The following is a 21037-nucleotide window of genomic DNA, read 5'->3' on the forward strand; positions in this document are numbered from 1 at the left end:
CAAACAGGTCTGCCTACTTCTATATTCATAACCTCCTTAAACACATGTAATTCATTTATAAAAATCAAACGTCACTTAGGTGAACATATTTTCAAAGATATAAACTGTTTTTAACATAGCAATAAATTATGAATTAAACCTTCATCCCCAAAGCATACCCAGTGGCCATATGACACACTATTGTGTTGAACTGCTGGACTTAGATCACTAATACTTCATTCTGAATTTTTATATCATATTCTGGTCAACATTACAGGTTGGAACTGGGTAAGAAACAATTTAACTTTATATACTCTTCTGTTATTTCAATGGTCATGAGTATTAATTACTTTTTAAATCAAATGATTAAAAATATTTTTATAAGACGAAGACTGAAAGTAAAGTGTTTTGTTTTTGTTTTGTTTTTTTATTCTCACCCAAGGATATGTTTATTGATTTAGAGGAAAGGAGAAACATTAATCAGTTGCCTCCTGTATGCACCCTGAGTGGAGATCGAACCCACAACCTTTTGATGTATGGGATGATGCTCCAACCAGCTGAGACACCTGACCAGGTCTGAGAGTAAAGTTTTAAAGAAATAAAAAAATCACGTACCTGAATAATGGCTTCATTAAGTCGTTCTAGAGACTTCTGGTTTTCCTGAGTTTTATCGAGAAGTGAAGCCACTGTTGAACTGGGGCATGAATCTGTTTTATCCTTATCCCGAAGACGCCTCTTTGCTTCTTCAGTCAAGAGAATAGAAAGGAACTGCAGGCTGGCAGTGCAGAGAGAGGGGCAGGTGGTAGACAAACCCACACATTTGCAGAACATATCTAGAAAAAAGAATAATACCATATGTAAATATTTTAAAATTTCCTCCAAAAAAAAAAAGTGAACCAGACTGATCTGATTAATTTTTAATTAAGTAAAGCGATCAGTAGTTCAAGTAGCACAAGAATAACTCTACTATTTAAAAGTAATTTGGGAGACGGAGAAAATGGCGGCTGAATAGAGACGTGTTCTAAGCCTGGTCCTGGGGCGGAGAGTAAGAACAGCTGAGATTCGCACAGGGAGTGTCTGTTGGCAAGCTAAGGGACAGCTAAACTCCAGGAGAAGGTGGAGGAGTGCTGGGCAGGGTTCCCCTGACCGTGCAGCACCCACAGCGGCTGGGTCCCCTCCCGGAGCTGCGGGCTCAGAGGAGGAAACCTCGCCATCTTGCAAGGGAAGGAGGGTTTTATTGGAGGCCTGACTTTCCACGACAACGGCGAACACTGAACAGCTGTGAGCACCAGAACACCGGTCCCTAATCTGCGCAAACACGCAGATTCAAAGGAACTCTTCACTGCACCAAGAAAAAGAGAGAGAGAACTATATAACCAGACATCCTGAGAAGAGAGACCATGGGGAGACAAAGAAACTGCCCCCATAGGAAAGAAAAGCAGGCATCACCAGAAAAGGAAGTAAACGATTTAGAGGCAAACAACCTATCAGAGAAAGAATTCAGAGAAATGGTCATAAGGTGGCTGAAAAGAATGGAAGACAAATTCGACAATATGAGTAAGAACCAAGAGGAAATGAAGAAGAGCCAAGAAGAAATGAGAAATGACATCGCTGCTGTAAAGAACTAAATAGAAAGCATCAAGAGTAGACTAGAAGAAGCAGAGGACCGCATAAGTGAGCTAGAAGACAAGATGGAAAAAAATACCCAAATAGAACAGCTTCTAGAAAAAAAAAATTAGAAAGCATGAGGAGAGCCTAAGGGAACTTCGGGACAACACGAAACGAAACAACATCCGAATAATAGGGGTACCAGAAGGAATGGAAACTGAGCAAGAAATAGAAAACCTGTTTGAAGAAATAATGACAGAAAACTTCCCTGATATAGGGAAGAAAAAACCCACACAAATCCAAGAAGCTCACAGAGTCCCAAGCAAAATGAACCCCAAAAGACCTACGCCAAGGCACATTATAATTAAATTGGCAAATACCAACGACAAAATAAGAATCTTAAAAGTGGCCAGAGAGAGACAGAAAGTTACATACAAAGGAACCCCCATCAGACTAGCAACTGATTTCTCAACAGAAACTCATCAGGCCAGAAGGGAATGGAATAAAATATACAAAGTCATGCAAAGGAAGGGTCTGAATCCAAGAATACTATACCCAGCAAGGCTATCAATCAAAATTGAAGGTGAAATCAGGAGCTTCAGAGACAAAAAAGGACTAAGGGAGTTTATCACCACCAAACCAGCAATGCAAGAAATGCTAAAGGATCTGCTGTAAAAAAAAAAAAGAAAGAAATAGGAAGTGAAGAAGGAACACGGGTATAGAATAAAAATGGCGACAAATAAGTACCTATCAATAATAACTTTAAATGTAAATGGTTTGAATGCCCGAATCAAAAGACACAGGGTAACTGATTGGATAAGAAAACAAAACCCATATATCTGCTGTCTACAGGAAACCCACCTCAGAAAAAAAGACGCATACAGACTGAGAGTGAAGGGATGGAAAAAGGTTTACCAAGCGAATGGAAATGAAAAAAAAGCTGGGGTAGCAATACTTATATCCAACAAATTAGATCTCAAAGTGAAGGACATAACAAGAGATAATGAAGGCCACTTCATAATACTAAAGGGAGCAATCCAACAAGAAGAAATAACTCTTGTAAACATATACGCACCCAATACAGGATCACCCAAATACATAAAAAAAAACTCCTAGAAGATATCAAAGGAGAGATTGACAGAAATACAATCATAGTAGGAGACACTAATACCCTACTATCACCATTGGACAAATCCTCTAAACAAAAAATCAGCAAAAAAAACATCAATCCTAAATGACTCACTAGACCAGATGAAATTAATCGACATCTTCAGAACATTTCACCCCAAAGCCACAGAATATACATTCTTCTCAAGTGCACATGGGTCATTTTCAAAGATAGACCATATGTTAGGACATAGGCAAAGTCTCTCCAAATTCAAGAAGATAGAAATCAAGTATCTTCTTAGATCACAGTGGCATAAAACTGGAAATCAACTACAATAAAAACAATCCAAAGAAATCAAACACATGGAGACTAAACAGCATGCTATTAAACAATGACTGGGTTACCAAAGACATCAAGGAAGAAATAAAAAACATCATGGCAACAAATGACAATGAAAACACAACAATCCAAAATCTATGGGACACAGCGAAAGCAGTCCTGAGAGGGAAGTTCATAGCTCTACAAGCCTACTGCAAAAAAACAAGAAACAATGGTAATAAATTACCTAACCCAACAACTCAAAGAGTTAGAGAGAGAGCAACAAGAAAAGCCCAGTGTAAGCAGAAGGAAGGAAATAATAAAGATCAGAGCGGAGATAAACGACATAGAGACCAAAGAAACAATACAAAATATCAACAAAACCAAGAGTTGGTTCTTTGAAAGGATAAACAAGATTGATGAACCTCTAGCCAGGCTCACCAAGAAGCAAAGAGAGAGGACCCAAATAAACAAAATCAGAAATGAAAGTGGTGAAATAACAACAGACCCCGACGAAATACAAAGGATTGTTACAAAATACTACGAACAACTCTATTCCAACAAACTGGACAACCTGGAGGAAATGGACATATTCCTAGAAAAATATAACCTTCCAAAACTCAATCAGGAAGAATCTAAACAGCTCACCAGGCCAGTAACTATGGAAGAAATTGAAGCAGTCATCAAAAAGCTTCCGGCAAACAAAAGCCCGGGGCCAGACGGCTTCACAGGAGAGTTTTACCAAACATTCAAGGAAGAACTAAAACCTATCCTCCTCAGACTATTCCAAAAAATTCAAGAGGAAGGAACACTTCCAGGCTCCTTCTATGAAGCCAGCATCGCCCTAATACCAAAACCAGATAAAGATAACACAATGAAAGAGAATTACAGACCAATATCCCTCATGAACATAGATGCCAAAATCCTCAACAAAATTCTAGCAAATCGGCTCCAGCAGTACATCAGAAAGATCATACACCATGACCAAGTAGGATTTATCCCAGGAATGCAAGGATGGTACAATATCCGCAAATCAACAAACGTGATACATCACATAAACAAATTAAGAGAAAAAAATCACATAGTCATATCAATAGATGCAGAAAAAAGCATTTGACGAAATCCAACACTCTTTCTTGATAAAAACTCTCAACAAGGTGGGAATAGAAAGATCATACCTCAACATAATAAAAGCTATATATGATAAACCCACAGCAAACATCATACTCAATGGGCAAAAACTAAAACCATTTCCCCTAAGAACAGGAACAAGACAGGGATGCCCACTCTCACCACTCCTGTTTGACATAGTACTGGAAGTATTAGCCATTGCAATTAGATAAGAAGAAGAAATAAGAGGCATCCAAATTGGAAAAGAAGAAGTAAAGCTGTCCTTATTTGCAGATGACATGATATTGTACATAAAAAACCCAAAAGACTCCATCAAAAAACTAATAGACTTAATAAATGAATTCGGCAATGTAGCAGGATACAAAATTAACGCCAAGAAATCTATGGCATTTCTATACACCAATAGTGAACTTACAGAAAGAGAGACTAAAAAAGCAATCCCATTTACCATCACACCAAAAAAACTAAGATACCTAGGAATAAACTTAACTAAGGAGGTAAAAGACTTATACTCAGAAAACTACAGGATACTGAAAAAAGAGATAGAGGAAGACGTAAACAGATGGAAGAACATACCATGTTCATGGATTGGTAGAATCAACATCATTAAAATGTCCATACTACCCAAAGCAATCTACAGATTCAATGCACTCCCCATCAAAATACCAACAGCATATTTCACAGACATAGAAAGAACTCTCCAAAAATTCATCTGGAATAAAAAGACCCCGAATAGCCACAGCAATCCTGAAAAAGAAGAATAAAGTAGGAGGGATCTCAATACCAGACCTCAAGATGTATTACAAAGCCACAGTTCTCAAAACAGCCTGGTACTGGCACAAGAACAGACATATAGATCAATGGAACAGAATAGAGAATCCAGATATTGACCCAAATCACTATGCTCAATTAATATTTGACAAAGGAGGCATGAACATACAATGGAGTCAAGACAGTCTTTTCAATAAATGGTGTTGGGAAAATTGGACAAATACATGCAAAAAAAATGAAACTAGATCATCAACTTACACCATACACAAAAATAAACTCAAAATGGATACAGGACTTAAACATAAGACGGGAAACCATAAAAATACTAGAGCAATCCACAGGCAACAAAATCTCAGACATATGCCAAAAGAACTTCTTCACTGACACTGCCCCTAGGGCAATGGAAGCTAAACAGAAAATTAACAAATGGGACTACATCAAAATAAAAAGCTTTTTTACAGCAAAAGAAACCATCAACAAAACAACAAGAAAGCCCACTGCATGGGAGAACATATTTGCAAATACTATCACTGATAAAGGTTTAATCTCCAACATCTACAGGCAGCTTATGCAACTTAATAAAAGGAAGATAAATGATCCAATAAAAAAATGGGCAACAGACCTAAACAGAATATTTTCAAAAGAAGACAGAAGGAAGGCCAAGAGACACATGAAAACATGCTCAAAGCCACTAATTATCCGAGAGATGCAAATCAAAACAACAATGCGGTACCATCTCACACCTGTCAGAATGGCTATCATCAACAAATCAACAAACGACAAGTGTTGGCGAGGATGCGGAGAAAAAGGAACCCTCGTGCACTGCTGGTGGGAATGCAGACTGGTGCAGCCACTGTGGAGAACAGTATGGAGTTTCCTCAAAAAACTGAAAATGGAACTCCCATTTGACCCAGTAATCCCACTCCTGGGAATATATCCGAAGAAACTAGAAACACCAATCAGAAAGGATATATGCACCCCTATGTTCATAGCAGCACAATTTACAATAGCTAAGATTTGGAAACAACCTAGGTGCCCGTCAGCAGATGACTGGATCAGAAAACTGTGGTACATCTATACAATGGAATACTATGCTGCCATAAAAAAGAAGGAATTCTCATCATTTGCAGCAACCTGGATGGAATTGGAGAACATTATGCTAAGTGAAATAAGCCAGTCAATGAAAGAAAAATACCACATGATCTCACTCATTTATGGATAGTAAAGAACATTATAAACTGATGAACAAAAATATAGATACAGGAACAGGAAAGCATCAAACAGACTGTCAAATTATAGGGGGAAGGTTAGGGAGAGGTGGGGGAGATAAGAGATCAACCGAAGGACTTGAATGCATGCATATAAGCATACCCAATGGACACAAAACTCTGGGGGGTGAGGGCATGTATGGGTGTGGGGTTGGGGGGGAGGGGGACAATGGTAAGATATGTACACATATAATACCTTAATTAAAAAAAAGTGTGAAAAAAAAAAATAAATAAAAGTAATTTGAATAGTACTAAGACAACATACAGAATCAAGGAATCTCCTTAATTTTTGTTTTATCCTTTTTATCTGAGCTCTAGAGTTAACTTTTTAATTTTTATTTCAGAGTTAATCTAAAAAAAGTTAATGTAGCCCTAGATGGTTTAACTCAGTGAATAGAGCGTCGGCCTGCGAACTGAAGGGCCCCAGGTTTGATTCAGGTCAAGGGCACATGCCCAGGTTGTGGGCTCAATCCTCAGTAGGGGACATGCAGGAGGCAGCTGATCAGTGATTCTCTGTCATCATTGATGTTTCTATCTCTCTCTCCCTCTCCCTTTCTCTCTGAAATTAAAAAGAAAAAAACGTTAATGTAACTATACTCTAAAGTATCTAGATTACCAACTTATAAGTGTGACTGTGTTTCCACTTTCAAACAAGTTGATGCCAACCAACTTAAAGCAAGACTTAGTATGCAGTGTTGGACTGATGCAGGAAAAATGGTTTCACAGTAGCTCTGAGAGAACAGTGAGATGAACCCATCTACAAACAACAGAGTGGAAAGAACAGGCAAACCAACTCAAAAGAACCTACACTGAATCAGTCATTATTCATCTCCTGTTGTGAGCACTGATTAATTTAATCAAGAGAACATTTGCTTCATTACATTAATTTTATTAATTTGATAGCACTGGTTTATAATTTTATTGTCTTACTTTTATATTATTTTGGATTCATACCTGTGTAAGAGTTATAATCACGAGAATTTCTACCTAGATTTAGGCTACAGAAAATTTTTATTTTATTTTAATTTCTTTATTGATTAAGGTATCACATATTTGTCCTCATCCCCCCCATCCCCATCCCACACCCCTCTCCACACATGCCCCCACACTCCTGTTGTCCTTAACCGCTGGTTAGGCTCATATGCTTGCACACAAGTCCTTTGGTTGATCTCTCCCCTTTTCCCCCACCCTCCTCTACCCTCCCTCTGAGACCCGACAGTCTGATCCATGCCTCCTTGTTTCTGGGTCTGTTCTTGTTCATCAGTCTATGTTGTTCATTATTTCCCCTAGATGAGTGAGATCATGTGCTATTAGAAATACACTTATAAGAACCGAAAATGAGACAAGCAATAATGGTTATGGTGACAGGCAAATGAATCAGTCTGTAGTGAGTTTCTTTCAGGCTACAGAAATTTTTATGTTCTTAAGTAACATAAGGAAAATAATTTAATCAGCAGTGGGGTTTCATGAGAATTCTGTTCATGTAAATAATGTCTTAAATATTAGTCAAGTTTGAAAGTTTGAGCAAAGATTATTATAGACAACGTAAGTTATTGAGTGACCAAAAGGTATTTTAAATGTATATGTGTACATGGAATAGAGAAAAAAAGCAAACAAAAACAAATAACTCCATGGCAAGGAATATCAGTGATCATTTTTATTAGTTATGATTTCATTAACATCACTATTATCAAAGTTAACTGTGATGTAGTATGTTACTTTTGATTAGCACCATTATTATCTAAAACTCTGTGTGTTTTGCAGAAAGACTTTGAATTTAATGTCTTTATTTTATTACTAGAGAAAGAGTGTCAGGTCAACAGGTTTAAATCAGGGTCAGCAACCTTTTTCTGCCAAGGCCTGGACAATGAATGAATATTGTAAACTCTGTGGGTCATGCACCTTTGTCACAACTGCTCAACACCACTACTGAGGCAGGAGAGCAGCCTGGGCAGTGAGGGAGCGAGTTCAGTGCAGCCATGTTCCAGTAAAAGTGTGTTTACAAAACAGATGATGGACCATGCAGACCAGCTGGCTGAGGTGCCCCGTGAGCCCCTTAAAGCACCTTGCTTTACATTATTAGTGGCTCAGGTGGTAAATAAACCCCATGGATGCATATGGAGAATCTCAGTCTTACTCAGTCAATCTCTTCCAATATTTATCTCTTTTAACAAAATAATGATCTCTAAATGGATGCTATTCCCCTTAGAGTAAACTCAGAACTCCTATATTGAGGAATCTGACAATTCCATTTCTTGTTGAACATGTATTTTCCCATAAATCTAACTTCAGAAATACACTCTGGTTAAAAAATATATCATCCATTTAATTTTACAGAATGACCAAATGATAAAATAAAATGTGAAAATAAGTCAACTGAATTAGTGATAACTTGGAAACTTAAATTCAATTATGAAGACTTTTAAACTGGTTATTTTTTTAAAGTAACACAAATGTTACTTATAAACAGTTATGTAAAAAAGGCTCCTGCTATGCAAAAATTTAGATGAGACTTTATGAAAAATTAAAGACAGTAGTTATTTTAAAAATAATCAATCATTTGTTTAAAAATAATCATTTATTTACTCTAGTCAATAACTATTATATGGAAAACATAAAAATAACTACATTTCTGTGCTGTAAGAAAAGTCCTGTGACTTGAGATTAGACACTTTTACTAGAATTCTCCATGTGACTGTGTACACGGGATTTACTCACACTAAATGCACACCCGTGAGGCAAGAGCCCAGTTTTCACGTCAACTCAAGAAAATCTCTCATTGTTTTGTAATCATGTCATATTGTATCTTCATAATGCCACAGGCTTTTCTTACCTGTGTTTTGGTACCCTGAAATGTGTTTCAATTTTTCTAAAATGCACTTTGGGGGCTCAAGAACACTACAAATGTCTTAATGCAAGCACCTGGGTTTCTCTTTCAGGGCCCATGCCATAATAAGTAAATTTTAGAGAATACATTATTATATAAAATCGTAAATAACGATTATCTTCATTTGTACGAGCAGAAGATCCCAAGCCAGTGACAGCAGCTCCTTACCAACCACTGCCGCCCAGTGCTTGGCCAGGCCCGTCGTGATGGGTGGCAGCGAGGCAGTTCCTGCTTTCCTCAGGAGTGTGGCCAGGAGGTTAAATAAATGTGTCCATGTCTGATAAAATGCCAATGCTAACTCTGCATCTATCAAGTTAATCAAGACATATCAAGTTATTAATGCAAAACAAAAGAACTTTTTAAAATACGAAACTCACCAGCCACTTCATTATTTAAAATAAGAGGGATGTACTTGTCAAATGGAGACAAACATAATTCAGCAGGAATTTACTTCAATTAATTTCTCTTTTGTATTGCTTCTTAAATCTCTCTCTCTTCCACCTTCCTATAGACAAATACACACACATTGGCACATCTCCTCTTATTAAAGCACATTCGACAACAATCAGGAAGCATGGCAAACTGAATATTAAGCCATAACTTCAGAAGTTCTTATTGGGCACATTGTAAAAACATGTCGTTGTTTGTGTTACTTCTATAAAAGTGAAGGTTCTCCTGTTTTCTCTTCCCCTCTAGTAGCTTTGTGTATACCAAGGTCATGGCAGAGAAGAGAATTTCTTTGAAGAACCAGAAGAGTACTGCCCTACAAGAAAGACAGAAGAGGATCTGCAGCTTTGCCTATGGCTGACAATGGCCCAATGAACCTTCTAGGGCAGTGGCTCCGAATGTGGAGCACACACCCCACAGGGAGGCAATTTGACTTTTAAGGGGGACAATTCGAGAATGAGTTATTAACAGTGGATTTTTTGCATTTATGGTTCTAGGGCCTCATATACAGTATATAAATACATATTATGACATATTATGCATTTCAGTTCTCTATTATGTTTTGAAACTTTATTTGCTATTTTTTCATATCACTTATTATTTTTTAACAATTTCTTAGTGATTTCTTCCTCAGTACTTCAACTGTCCTTTTGTTCTTTTATTTTTCTCTTTCATGGATGTCATGCTTTGAAAGCTTGTTTAGACCAAGTTAATAGCCTTTTAGGCTTCCTCCATGTGAATAGGAGTTCACCTTTTGAATAATAAGAATTATATGTCACAGGGGGGCATCAGGATTTTAGAGATGCCCAGGTGGGGCATGGACAAAAAAAGGTTTGGAGCCACGGTTCTAAGGTAAGGACAGCTAGTCCCTTCTCTCTGCTGGGCACATGGGAGCTGGAGGGCAGCCAGTATCGTAACTCCATCACCATGCAAACCGAGGACTTCCTTCTTGGTATTCTTCAGCATCAACCAGGCATCTGGAAATAGCACCCTCCAGGCAGTTTGGATAACTATCCTTGGTATTTCTCTACCTTTTTGTTATTACCAGCTCTATAAGAGTGTTTAGACATATGGTTTCTCATCACGAGCCCTATTAAATATTAATTTCACAGATATTATATCTGTTGATGTACTATCTGTATATCCAGACTTTACACACAAAAGGAGTAAGTGTAAAGCTTACTGATTTTATTCAATACAGGCTTAAGGGGGGCCAAATAAAATATTTAAGTTGGAAGTTAAATCCTATCTAATAAAAGAGTAATATACAAATTGACCATCACTCCAAGACACAAGATGGCCTCCAGGAGAGGGCAGTTGTGGGCAGTTAGGGGCAGTTAGGGGTGACCAGGCCGGCAGAGGAGGGCAGTGGGGAGAGACCAGGCCAGAAAGGGAGGGCAGTTGGGGGGGGAGGGGCAGGCCTGCAGGGGAGGGCAGTTAGGGGTGACCAGGACAGCAGGGAGGGCAGTTAGGGGTGACCGGGCCAGCAGAGGAAGGCAGTTGGGGTAACCAGGCCAGCAGGGGAGGGTAGTTGGAGGAGACCAGGCCTGCAGGGGAGGACAGTTAGGGGCGACCAGACTGGCAGGGGAGGGGAGTTGGGGGGGACCAGGCTGGCAGACAGAAGTGGTTAGGGGCAATCAGGCAGAGGCATGCAAGCAGTTGGGAGCCAGCAGTCCTGGATTGTGAGGGGGATGTCCAACTGCCCGTTTAGGTCCGATCCCACTGGTCAGATATCCCTCAAGGGTCCCAGGGTGGTCAGATATCCCTCAAGGGTCCCAGATTGGAGAGGGTGCCTGCTGGGCTGAGGGACATCCCCCCCCACCCCATGCACGAATTTTGTGCACCGGGCCTCTAGTTAAAAATAAAAAGGCTATTAACATTTAACTTTAAAACTAAACACCTTTTAGGGTAATTTATTCATATAGTAAAATGTGTCAAATTATATATGAAAATTGCAAATTATATAAGTACTAGAGGCCCGGTGCATGAAATTTGTGCACGGGGGGGGGGGGGGGTTGTCCCTCAGCAGCCTGTACCCTCTCCAATATGGGACCCCTGGAGGGATGTCCGACTGCCCGTTTAGGCCCGATCCCGGTGGGCAGTTGGATCCCTAAACGGGCAGTTGGACATCCCTCTCACAATCCAGTACTGCTGGCTCCCAACTGCTTGCCTGCCTGCCTTCCTGATTGCCCCTAACCACTTCTGCCTGCCAGCCTGATCACCCCCTAAACAATTTGCTGCCAGCCTGTTTGCCCCCAACTTCCCTCCTCTGCTGGCCTGGTCACCCCTAACTGCCCTCTCCTGCACGGTTGATCACCTCCAACTGCCCTCCCTTGCAGGCATGGTCCTTCTCAACTGCCCTCTCTTGCAGGCCGGGTGCCTCCCAACTGCCCTCTCCTGCTGGCCATCTTGTGGTGGCCATCCTGTGTCCACATGGGGGCAGGATCTTTGACCACATGGGGGCAGCTATATTGTGTGTTGCAGTGATGATCAATCTGCATAATACTCTTTTATTAGATAGGATAGAGGCCTGGTACAGGGGTGGGGGCCAGCTGGTTTGCCCTGAAGGGCGTCCCGGATCAGGTGGGGGTTCCCTTGGGGCGTTGGGCGGCCTGAGCAAGGGGCCTGTGGCGATTTGCAGGCTGGCCACGCCCCCTGGCAACCCAAGCAGAGGCCCTGGTATCTGGAATTTATTTTCCTTCTACAATTGAAACTTTGTAGCCTGGAGCGGAGCCAAGCCTGGGGCTCCCTCCGAGGCCGGCTGCCATTTCTGTTGGGGTTATAATTGAAACTTTGTTGCCTTAAGCGGGTGGGCCCGGCCAGGGTGTGCGGAAAGCTTTGCTTCCCCTGTTGCCGGCGGCAACCCTGGCCTGCTCTCTAAAGCTCCATTCTGCCGCCATTTGTTTGAATTTGTTTACCTTCTATAATTGAAACTTTGTAGCTTGAGTGGAGGCTTAGGCCTGGCAAGGGCAGGCGGAAAGCTTGGCTTCCTCTGTTACCTGGGAAACCTTGCTCTCTGTGGCTGTAGCCATCTTGGTTTGGGTTAATTTGCATACTCGCTCTGATTGGATGGTGGGCGTGGCTTGTGGGCGTGGCTTGTGGGCGTGTCAGAGGTATGGTCAATTTGCATATTTGTCTATTATTAGGTAGGAATACTAAATATAATCAATTTTTATAGTATTCAAAACTTATTTTTCCAGAAAAAAAATTTAATTTCTTAAAAAATATTTAGCAAACTTTTAACTTTTGCTAGATATGAAAAAGTAACTTTTAACTTAACCACTTACTAGATATGCATTCAGATATTATAGACATTTTCTTTTCATCACTTGATATAATTAACTTAGCAGTATAGATACTATTTTTATTTAATTCTCAAAGCCCAAGTCACACATAAAAGCAACAAAATAAATGAGAACATGCACAAGGCAGTCAGTGGCAACCAAGATGCACAGGCCACCTCTCGCCCTGTGATGTTGGGATCAAGCATTGAATCAAGTCCTCCAGTCGCAGCCATCAGTTTTTTAGCACTGATCTTGCATCTCCCTTGTATATCTTCCATGAGCTCAATTTGATGCTTCTCAAATGATACCCGAGAAAACCCAATAAGAGAATTAAATAATGAGGAATAAGATTTTATTGGGTAAAGTTGAGTTTTGGAGGGCCACAAACCACTGTAATAGCTAGAATTGTTCTCCCATCCCTTTTCCCCAATAATCAATTTTTGCTCCTTTTGTAGGGGGGTGGGGTGATGTCACACTAGTTGAGAATGCATGGTCTAACCTATTTAGCTTAGTTAGGACATCGCTGCCACTTGTAAGTTTTTCAGGTAGGGAGTTATTGTGCCTCTAGCATTAGGATAATTCTAACACTTTTGAGACACAGAGGACTGGCTTAGCTGAGAATCATAAAACATTCACATATCAGACCTAAAACCAAGCCAATCCATAAAATTTAAAGAACTAGATAGGAATCAATGGATAGGAAGAGAATTGCCAAATGATCAATTACTGTATTATAAACTATTTTAGACAGGTATTACATATTAATTTTGATAACAATCCTATTTTTTAAATATTTTTATTAATTTCAGAGAGGAAGGGAGAAGGAGAGAGAGACAGAAGCATCAATGATGAGAGAGAATCATTGATTGGCTGCCTCCTGCACGCCCCCTACTGGAGATCAAGTCCCCAACCCAGGCATGTTCCCTGACTGATAATTGAATCATGACATCCTGGTTCATAGGTTGATAGCTCAATCACTAAGCCATACCTGCCAGGCCCTACTTTTTTTTTTTAATTGTCTCTACTACTAAGTAGCATATTCAACTTTTCATCAGTATGTTTTTTAATCTTTTCAGACCTTAAGAAAAATTTGATATTATATGCTAGACTTGCTTATAATTCTTATTGCAAATGAGTTATGAGTAGGTCATCTGGCCTTAGCAGAGTTTATAAGAATAATTAATACAGCTCATAGTACTTCCTCACACTCCATAAAGAACTTTACCCCCATTTATACTGACAACACAGGGATGGTCCTTTATTACACCATAGACTTCCCTCAGCTCCTGGCACCATTTACCACATCCAAGCTATAAAACACATTATAAAACCTTCTAAAACACTGGCAAAAAGCAACCTAAAATGTAACCTTGAAGTGAATATCTGGTGCAGAATAAGATTTTTTTCTTCAATATTATTTATTTCCATGCTAAATTTAAAAAATAAAGCTTACCAAACAGATCTTTGGTGCATATGGTAAGAACTCGGATGATGTTTGTAATAAGAGGTTTCAGAAGCTCATCCTGAATCACAAGGTCAGGATCTACCAATAAACATGACTGCAAAATCCTGGACAAAGATACCAGGTACTCGAGGAGAAAGGACACCTATCAGCAAAAGGAGATAAAGTGAAACAAACATATCAGAGGAAAAGCCCAACTCAGTGATAACGTATTTTACTTTTCTATGCATTGTAAGTCACTTCTTTGTAAATAAGTTAATTAAAAGGCTAAAAAAATAGTAATCATAATTTTCAAAGATCTTAAATTGAACACATACCAGACAAAGCATTATTTTTCTCATAAGCATATCGTTAATGGCCACATTAACCACCATAAACTATAATAGTAACATCAAACCAGACAATATTTATAAAGTCAACTACTGAATTCCATTTAGAAAAAAGAAACCCTTAGAAAGGTTTATAAATATAATTTTTCAAGTAGCTAAACTGTAAAATCAATATTTTGAATGAAGCAGAAAAGGGCATTCCAAAGCCATAAAGCCTATAATTTTGCAAAGAAAGAAAGAAAAATTACAAAATACTCTTCAAGGTACACAACTGGGGGTTGGGGGAGGTAGCCTAATGCCTAATTATTACTACAAATAAAATGCAAATCATTTGAAGTCTGCCCTCAACTATCCTTCAGCATAAAAATACTACTCTTAATTACAAAGGTAAAATTCAATCTTCCTCAATATTACCAATAAAACCATCTCCGGAATGTTGCTTGTAATATTGTAAGAAGTATTAAAAACTGACAAAAGTACTTTTTAAAAATATAATTCCCTGGATAGGCAAAAATTAAAGAATAAGCTGTGATGTCTCATTTATCCATTATCCCCAGGAAATGAGATAGTCCACACAAATCAACTTTAGAGAGATATTCTGAAGCCCCTCTCTGTACAGGTGTGTTCACACACACACACACACACACACACACTTTCCTCCCACCTCATTCTGAGGCCATTAACTTCATGTGACTGTTGTGAGGATTACAGAAATGATACATGAATGAACACCTGCCATGGGACAGACAGGTGCTGTGTTGACACTGAGGACCCAATGATACACACAAATCAGGCACGGCCCTACCTTCGTGGGGCTCTTCATAACCTCTGACTTCATCTGCCCTCATGTTCTGCACCAGCCCCTCTGGTCTTGCTGCTTTTTGGCCAAACTGTCCCATAGGACTAGCTTCCTCACTTACTTCAAGTTGCATGTCACTGTCTGAAAGGCCTCCCGACCACCTTATGTGGAAAACTCTACCCTCCCAACTATGACATCACTTCTCTTTCCCTGCTTTAGACTTTCTTCTTAGATGTCCACCAATGACATCATCAGGCATATATGGATTTGTTCTTGATCTTTGTTTTATTCACTTGGGAAGATGCTGGTTGGTATGCAGCAGGTCCTTGAGAAGGCACTTAAAGCAGACAGACACACAAACAGACCCTCACCTGAGCCTGCGTGTGTTCCACTGGCGGTGACGAAGGCAGCGGGGCCTTGAGTTCCTGGACACATGTCTCTATGAGGGTGGCATCTGCAATACTGTTTAGGACAGAAAAAGAAAACCCTTCAGATGATTGGTAGGCTTCTAACTAAAGATTAGTCAGAATTTGAAGTCTGAATGTAACCTTGAATAGAATTCAAGAGAAAGAATTTTTATAAAGAAAGTCAATGTTTATAAAAAGCTATTTTATAACACAGGAAAAGATCTTATCAGATAAATGTGGGAAGCAGCAGAATTCTGAAGAAAAATATCTAACAAAATCTTATTAAAACATTACTTCTAATTCTCACATTAACCCCATTGAGTAGGTGTCATCAATGACACTCCAAAAAGCAGAGTAACTTTCCCAAGGCTGCAAAAGAGTGAATGACCTCTAATTAGACCCTAAGTTGGTCTGAATTAAATTATCGAAGGCCTTTCTTACTATACCAGTGGTCGGCAAACTCATTAGTCAACAGAGCCGCAGTTTGCCGACCACTGTTAACTATACCGTATAAACAATAAGAAAATTGGAAAAAGTTATGTCAGAGGCTTATTAATATTACATAAATGAATGAACCAAATCATAATTTCCCTAAATTCTATGATAATATCTCAGTCTCCATAACTAAATAACTCCAAATGAATTTTTTAAATGATTTTTCAATCCATGGACATTATTCTTATATGACCATGAGGGAGCTAAATCCCCAAATTCCTTCTTTCCAGTTAGAATGACCAAGGGGACTGAATAGTCCTTGAGTGTGGTGGAGGATAAGTAGGGCTTAGAGCCTCTGAATTTTACAAAATCAGGATTTTTTTTTATTTGGAGGGGGGACTTAACAGTCAATATAACAAACCAATACAAGGGGTTTAGTGGATCTAAAATAAAAGCTGTCAGTATAATTCTGGCAAAAGCAAAAACCTGCAGTCTAATGAGCCTACAAATGATGAAGAAATATCCAGAACATGAAGCCATACAGTGAGTCATGAATACAACTTGTGGGATTCACCTCCACCACCATGGCTCTCCGGGAGTACATCTCTCTTACCCACAGAGCAGCTCTATGAGCCGAGCCTGTCGGAAGGCAGATGCTGTGTCTTGTGGAGCAATCACCAGGAGGTTATCTGAGAGGCTGCAAATAGCTGACAGCAGGGGTGGGGTGACCAGGATGCATGGTCTGGGCAGGAGAGCAGAAAGGGACGAGTCATGAGGGAGCCGTGGGGACACTGCTTCACGCTGACCTAGGATGGAAAACAAGCATAAAAATATCACTATTTTGTTTACTTTGAGGCTTTGTGCAATAGTCTCAAACTCTGCTGATCAGAGGAAAGTTCCTGAACGTGCCCAAGAGAGATAGAATTCCCTGAGTGCTTGACTCATCTCAACCCTGAGGATGGGGAGTTAGACATCCAACTCCACTGTGTGTGCGCACATACATACATGTACACTTGTGAGTGTGTCCGCATACACACAATACACATGAGTGTGTGCACATACATGTACACATGGGTGTCTCTGTGTACATGTACATGTGTGTGTCTGTCTTGGATAAGAGTGCAAAAGCCAAATAAGAAAGGCAGGGCATGGTTTTGTGTCCCAAGCATTCAGACACAGAGGAACAAATACACTGTCCACAGTCCTTTTTCTGAAACTCTGGGGACCAGAGTGTTTCAAAATTCAAAATAGTTTTAGATTTTAGAAAGATAATAATTACAAATACCATATGTTAATTAACACCTCCAGTAGGATCTTGGGCAACAGCATAATACCATCTCTGCACGTAGCATGTGCACAATCACGGTCAGCAGACGAATAGAGGGCAGGTGCTGCAATGTACTCAGGTATGAGTGAGTGTTCTCACAAGTGCGTCTGAGAAAACTTTCAGTGTTCAGAGACTCTGGGTTTTAGAACTGACAACATGAAACTGTGGCGCTTCCCTAGAAGATTCGGCAGGGAACAGCTAACAAGAAAGCTGATCTGCCTCAAGACTCTTTCATGACCCTCACTCCTTACTTCTTTTTTAAAGAAACATTATATTTTAAATAAATTCAGATTTACAAAAAGTACAAAGAATTCCATATACCTTCAGCGAGATCCCTAAATATTAATACATCATCATTTTAGCTATCTATCTACCTATCTTCTTATGTACTACTAGAGGCCCAGTGCACAAATTCGTGCATGGGTGGGTTCCCTCAAGGTGGCCTGCAGAGATCAGGCCCCAGCTCATGCCCCCAGCCTCGCAGACCCACCTGGCACCCCACCTTGATCTGGCACCGCGCCCCCTCACCTGCTCTACCATCCTGCCTGAAGGATGATCGATTGGGGCCAGGCCCCCAGCCCGGCTCCCTCAGCACCTGGGAGCTGGGCGACAGCCCCGGCCTGGCCACTGCTGGTCACCGTCTACGGGGAGATCAGCGGGGCGATTGGGCCCCCACTTGCACCCGCCTTGGCCTGGAGCCTCCTGCTCACCTGCTCCACCATCCCGCAGCAGTCCCACTCGGTCCCACTCTCGGGCTGGCAGTGCCTCCACTGCCACCCGCTGCCAGGGCTGCATCGCCGACACCCACCATGTTCCGTGGCACCCCCTGGTGGTCAGCGCATGTCACAGCGAGCGGTCGAACTCCCAGTCTCCCAGTCCAACAACCGCCCAAGGGGACAATTTGCATATTAAGTTTTATTATATAGGATTTGTAAATTGCAGACATAACCCCCTTTAATTTCCTAAACAGGGATTTTGTCTTTTATAATCACAGGACAATTATCAAAACCAGGAAATTAACAATGAAGAAGCAGTATTATCTAATCTATCTTTTCCAAATCACACATATTATCCCATGAATGTCCTCTATAGCAGCAGTTGCCAACCGGTGGTCTGCAGACCACTGGTGGTCCGTGAGGTCCAAAAGGTTGGCAACCACTGGTTTAAGGAAACCTTTGGAGCAGTGGTCACCAATCGGTGGTCCTCGGACCACTGGTGGTCCGTGAGGTCCGAAAGGTTGGCGACCGCTGCTCTATAGCAAAGGAAAAAGTCCTTTTCCTTGTTTGGATCCAGGTCGGGATCACGCTCAAGTCCTCACCTGAAGGAGCTGCTCCGTCTTGCTTGGTCTTTCAGGACCTAACACTAGTTATGTGGTAAAAGGTCAGATGCTGGGTGTTTCCTCCTGAGGAGACCTTCAGCACACCACATCAGGAGAATCATGATTCCTCCTTGTTCCATTATTGGTGGTGTGAACTTTGACCTTCTGATCAAAGTGGGCTCTACTATGTTTCTCCACTATAAAGTTATAATTTTTCCCTCTATAATTAATTAATTCTTTCAGGGAGGCACTTTGGGACTATATATTATCAAGAAAGACATTACCTTTTGAATCAAATAAAACTGGGAAAATTTAGGTACTTCCACAGAAAAAGTTCAAATAGTTTTAAGGGAAATTTTTAAATACTACTCACAAACTATGTGTTACATGTCTCCAGCATGTCTCTCTAGGGCAAGCATACAGCAGAAAAGAACACGAGCAAAACAGGAGGAGCACAGCATTGAGGAAACTCACACTCACTCGATATATTCAATATCATTTTTATATTTTATCCGGACAGAATTATCCCAGTTATCTATATGTATAATACTCAAATAGACTAACATTCTTATTTTGTAGTGATTGAACTTTATAAATCAAATGTAGGCTTAAAGACCATGAGATCCTATTAATGGTTTTCTTATAACATAAAATTATTTTTCTTTTAGAAAAGTTAGAAACTAAATTTAAAAATGAAAAGCTGGCTGTCTAAAGGGGCCCTAATGTATATGCCAGGAAATATACTTGTTATCCTGTTCTAAGTCACATTGGGACATGATAATCCCCAAGTTAATCAAGAAGAACAGAATAAAAAATAAAAGGACTAACCAGCTGCACTGGAAAATCCTGCCAGACGTTCCAACTGAGGGAACTAAAATCTCATTATCACTTACAAGAAATTGTATCTTAATACTATTTAAAGACATCTAAGCACCACACACTGCTCTGGTGTTGAGGCTCACTGACAACATAAGTATAGTGCTCTCCAGCACCGTACAAGGACTGTGCAGACTCCACAAAAAGGTGAGAACACTTTTTCTGTCAAATACATACACTGAAGGGATTGGTGACAGGCAAAACTGTGCATGAATATACATTCTAAGCACAGTCCCTGAAAAGAAAATAATACAAATCAAGAGTAATGAAACAAAAAAACCCACACAAGTGTACATACATCCACAGAAAAAAACTGTACATAAATTTTCATAGCATTATTATTCAAAATAGCCAAGCAAAACAAATACAAATGACCATCAACTGATGAATGGGTAAATAACAGATGGCATATTGATGCAGTAGAATACTATTTGGAAATGAAAGGAATTAAGTATTGACACATGCTATAACATGGATAAACCTTGAAAACATATGCTAAGTGAGAGATATCAGACACAAAGGCCACATGTTGTATGATTCCATGTATATGAAATGTCCAAAAACCGGCAAATCTATAAAGAGGGAAAGTATATTAGTGACTGTGTAGGGCTGGGGAAGATGCCGGAGAGGGGCAGTGACTGCTAATGGTTTCTTTTGGGAGTGATGAAAATATTCTAAAACTGATTGTGATGACAGCTGCACAACTCTGTGAATATATTAAAACCAATGAATTGTACCCTTAAAATGGGTGGACTGCATGGCATGTGAATTATATTTCAATAAAGCTGTTCAAAAGAAGAGTAATATAACATAGTCTTAGAGATAAATATTCATGAAATTTGTTATCAAAATTTCTTATTCTGTATCCTTAGCTATTTAAACAATCCGAGTTTGCTCCTTTTGAGCTCAAGAAAATAAAATAAAAAACATTTCCTACAATTAAACACTTTTGTATACTGTCAATATAAACTGCTAAAAACCAAAATGGGAAATTGTTTAGGAAGTTATGGAACAAATACTGAAACAAAATTCAGACTAATGTCTTAAGCAGGTATTTCTGAAGTTTTAGAAAGCATTTTCTGCGCAGACGCTTATACTTCAGTGTTTAAAATTACCTTCTCTTTCGACAGTATATTCCCTGCAGGTTAGGAATTCAATGCTAAACTATAACCTTCAAGTATAATTATATGTGTTCATGTACATGTATATACATGTGGGAGTATAATAGAGTTGGAAGCAGTCCCTTACACAAAGTGTAAAGTTTACATATTGCCATTAATAAA

At 39.8% G+C, this 21037-nt stretch overlaps 1 protein-coding gene across 1 annotated transcript in view; it reads right to left on the reverse strand.

Moving 5' to 3' along the window:
- The window catches only part of RTTN (rotatin), a 125106-nt gene that overhangs the window by 20783 nt on the left and 83286 nt on the right, over positions 1-21037 (reverse strand). Inside the window, exons 36-40 of the mRNA XM_054724269.1 lie at positions 16847-17039; positions 15763-15853; positions 14255-14408; positions 9239-9376; positions 595-812 (exon numbers count right to left, since the gene is read on the reverse strand). Of these exons, the coding sequence (XP_054580244.1) occupies positions 595-812; positions 9239-9376; positions 14255-14408; positions 15763-15853; positions 16847-17039 (794 nt within the window). The remainder of the gene's footprint in view (positions 1-594; positions 813-9238; positions 9377-14254; positions 14409-15762; positions 15854-16846; positions 17040-21037) is intronic.

The sequence above is a fragment of the Eptesicus fuscus genome, chromosome 12 (genome assembly GCF_027574615.1).
Source record: "Eptesicus fuscus isolate TK198812 chromosome 12, DD_ASM_mEF_20220401, whole genome shotgun sequence".
NCBI lineage: Eukaryota > Metazoa > Chordata > Mammalia > Chiroptera > Vespertilionidae > Eptesicus > Eptesicus fuscus.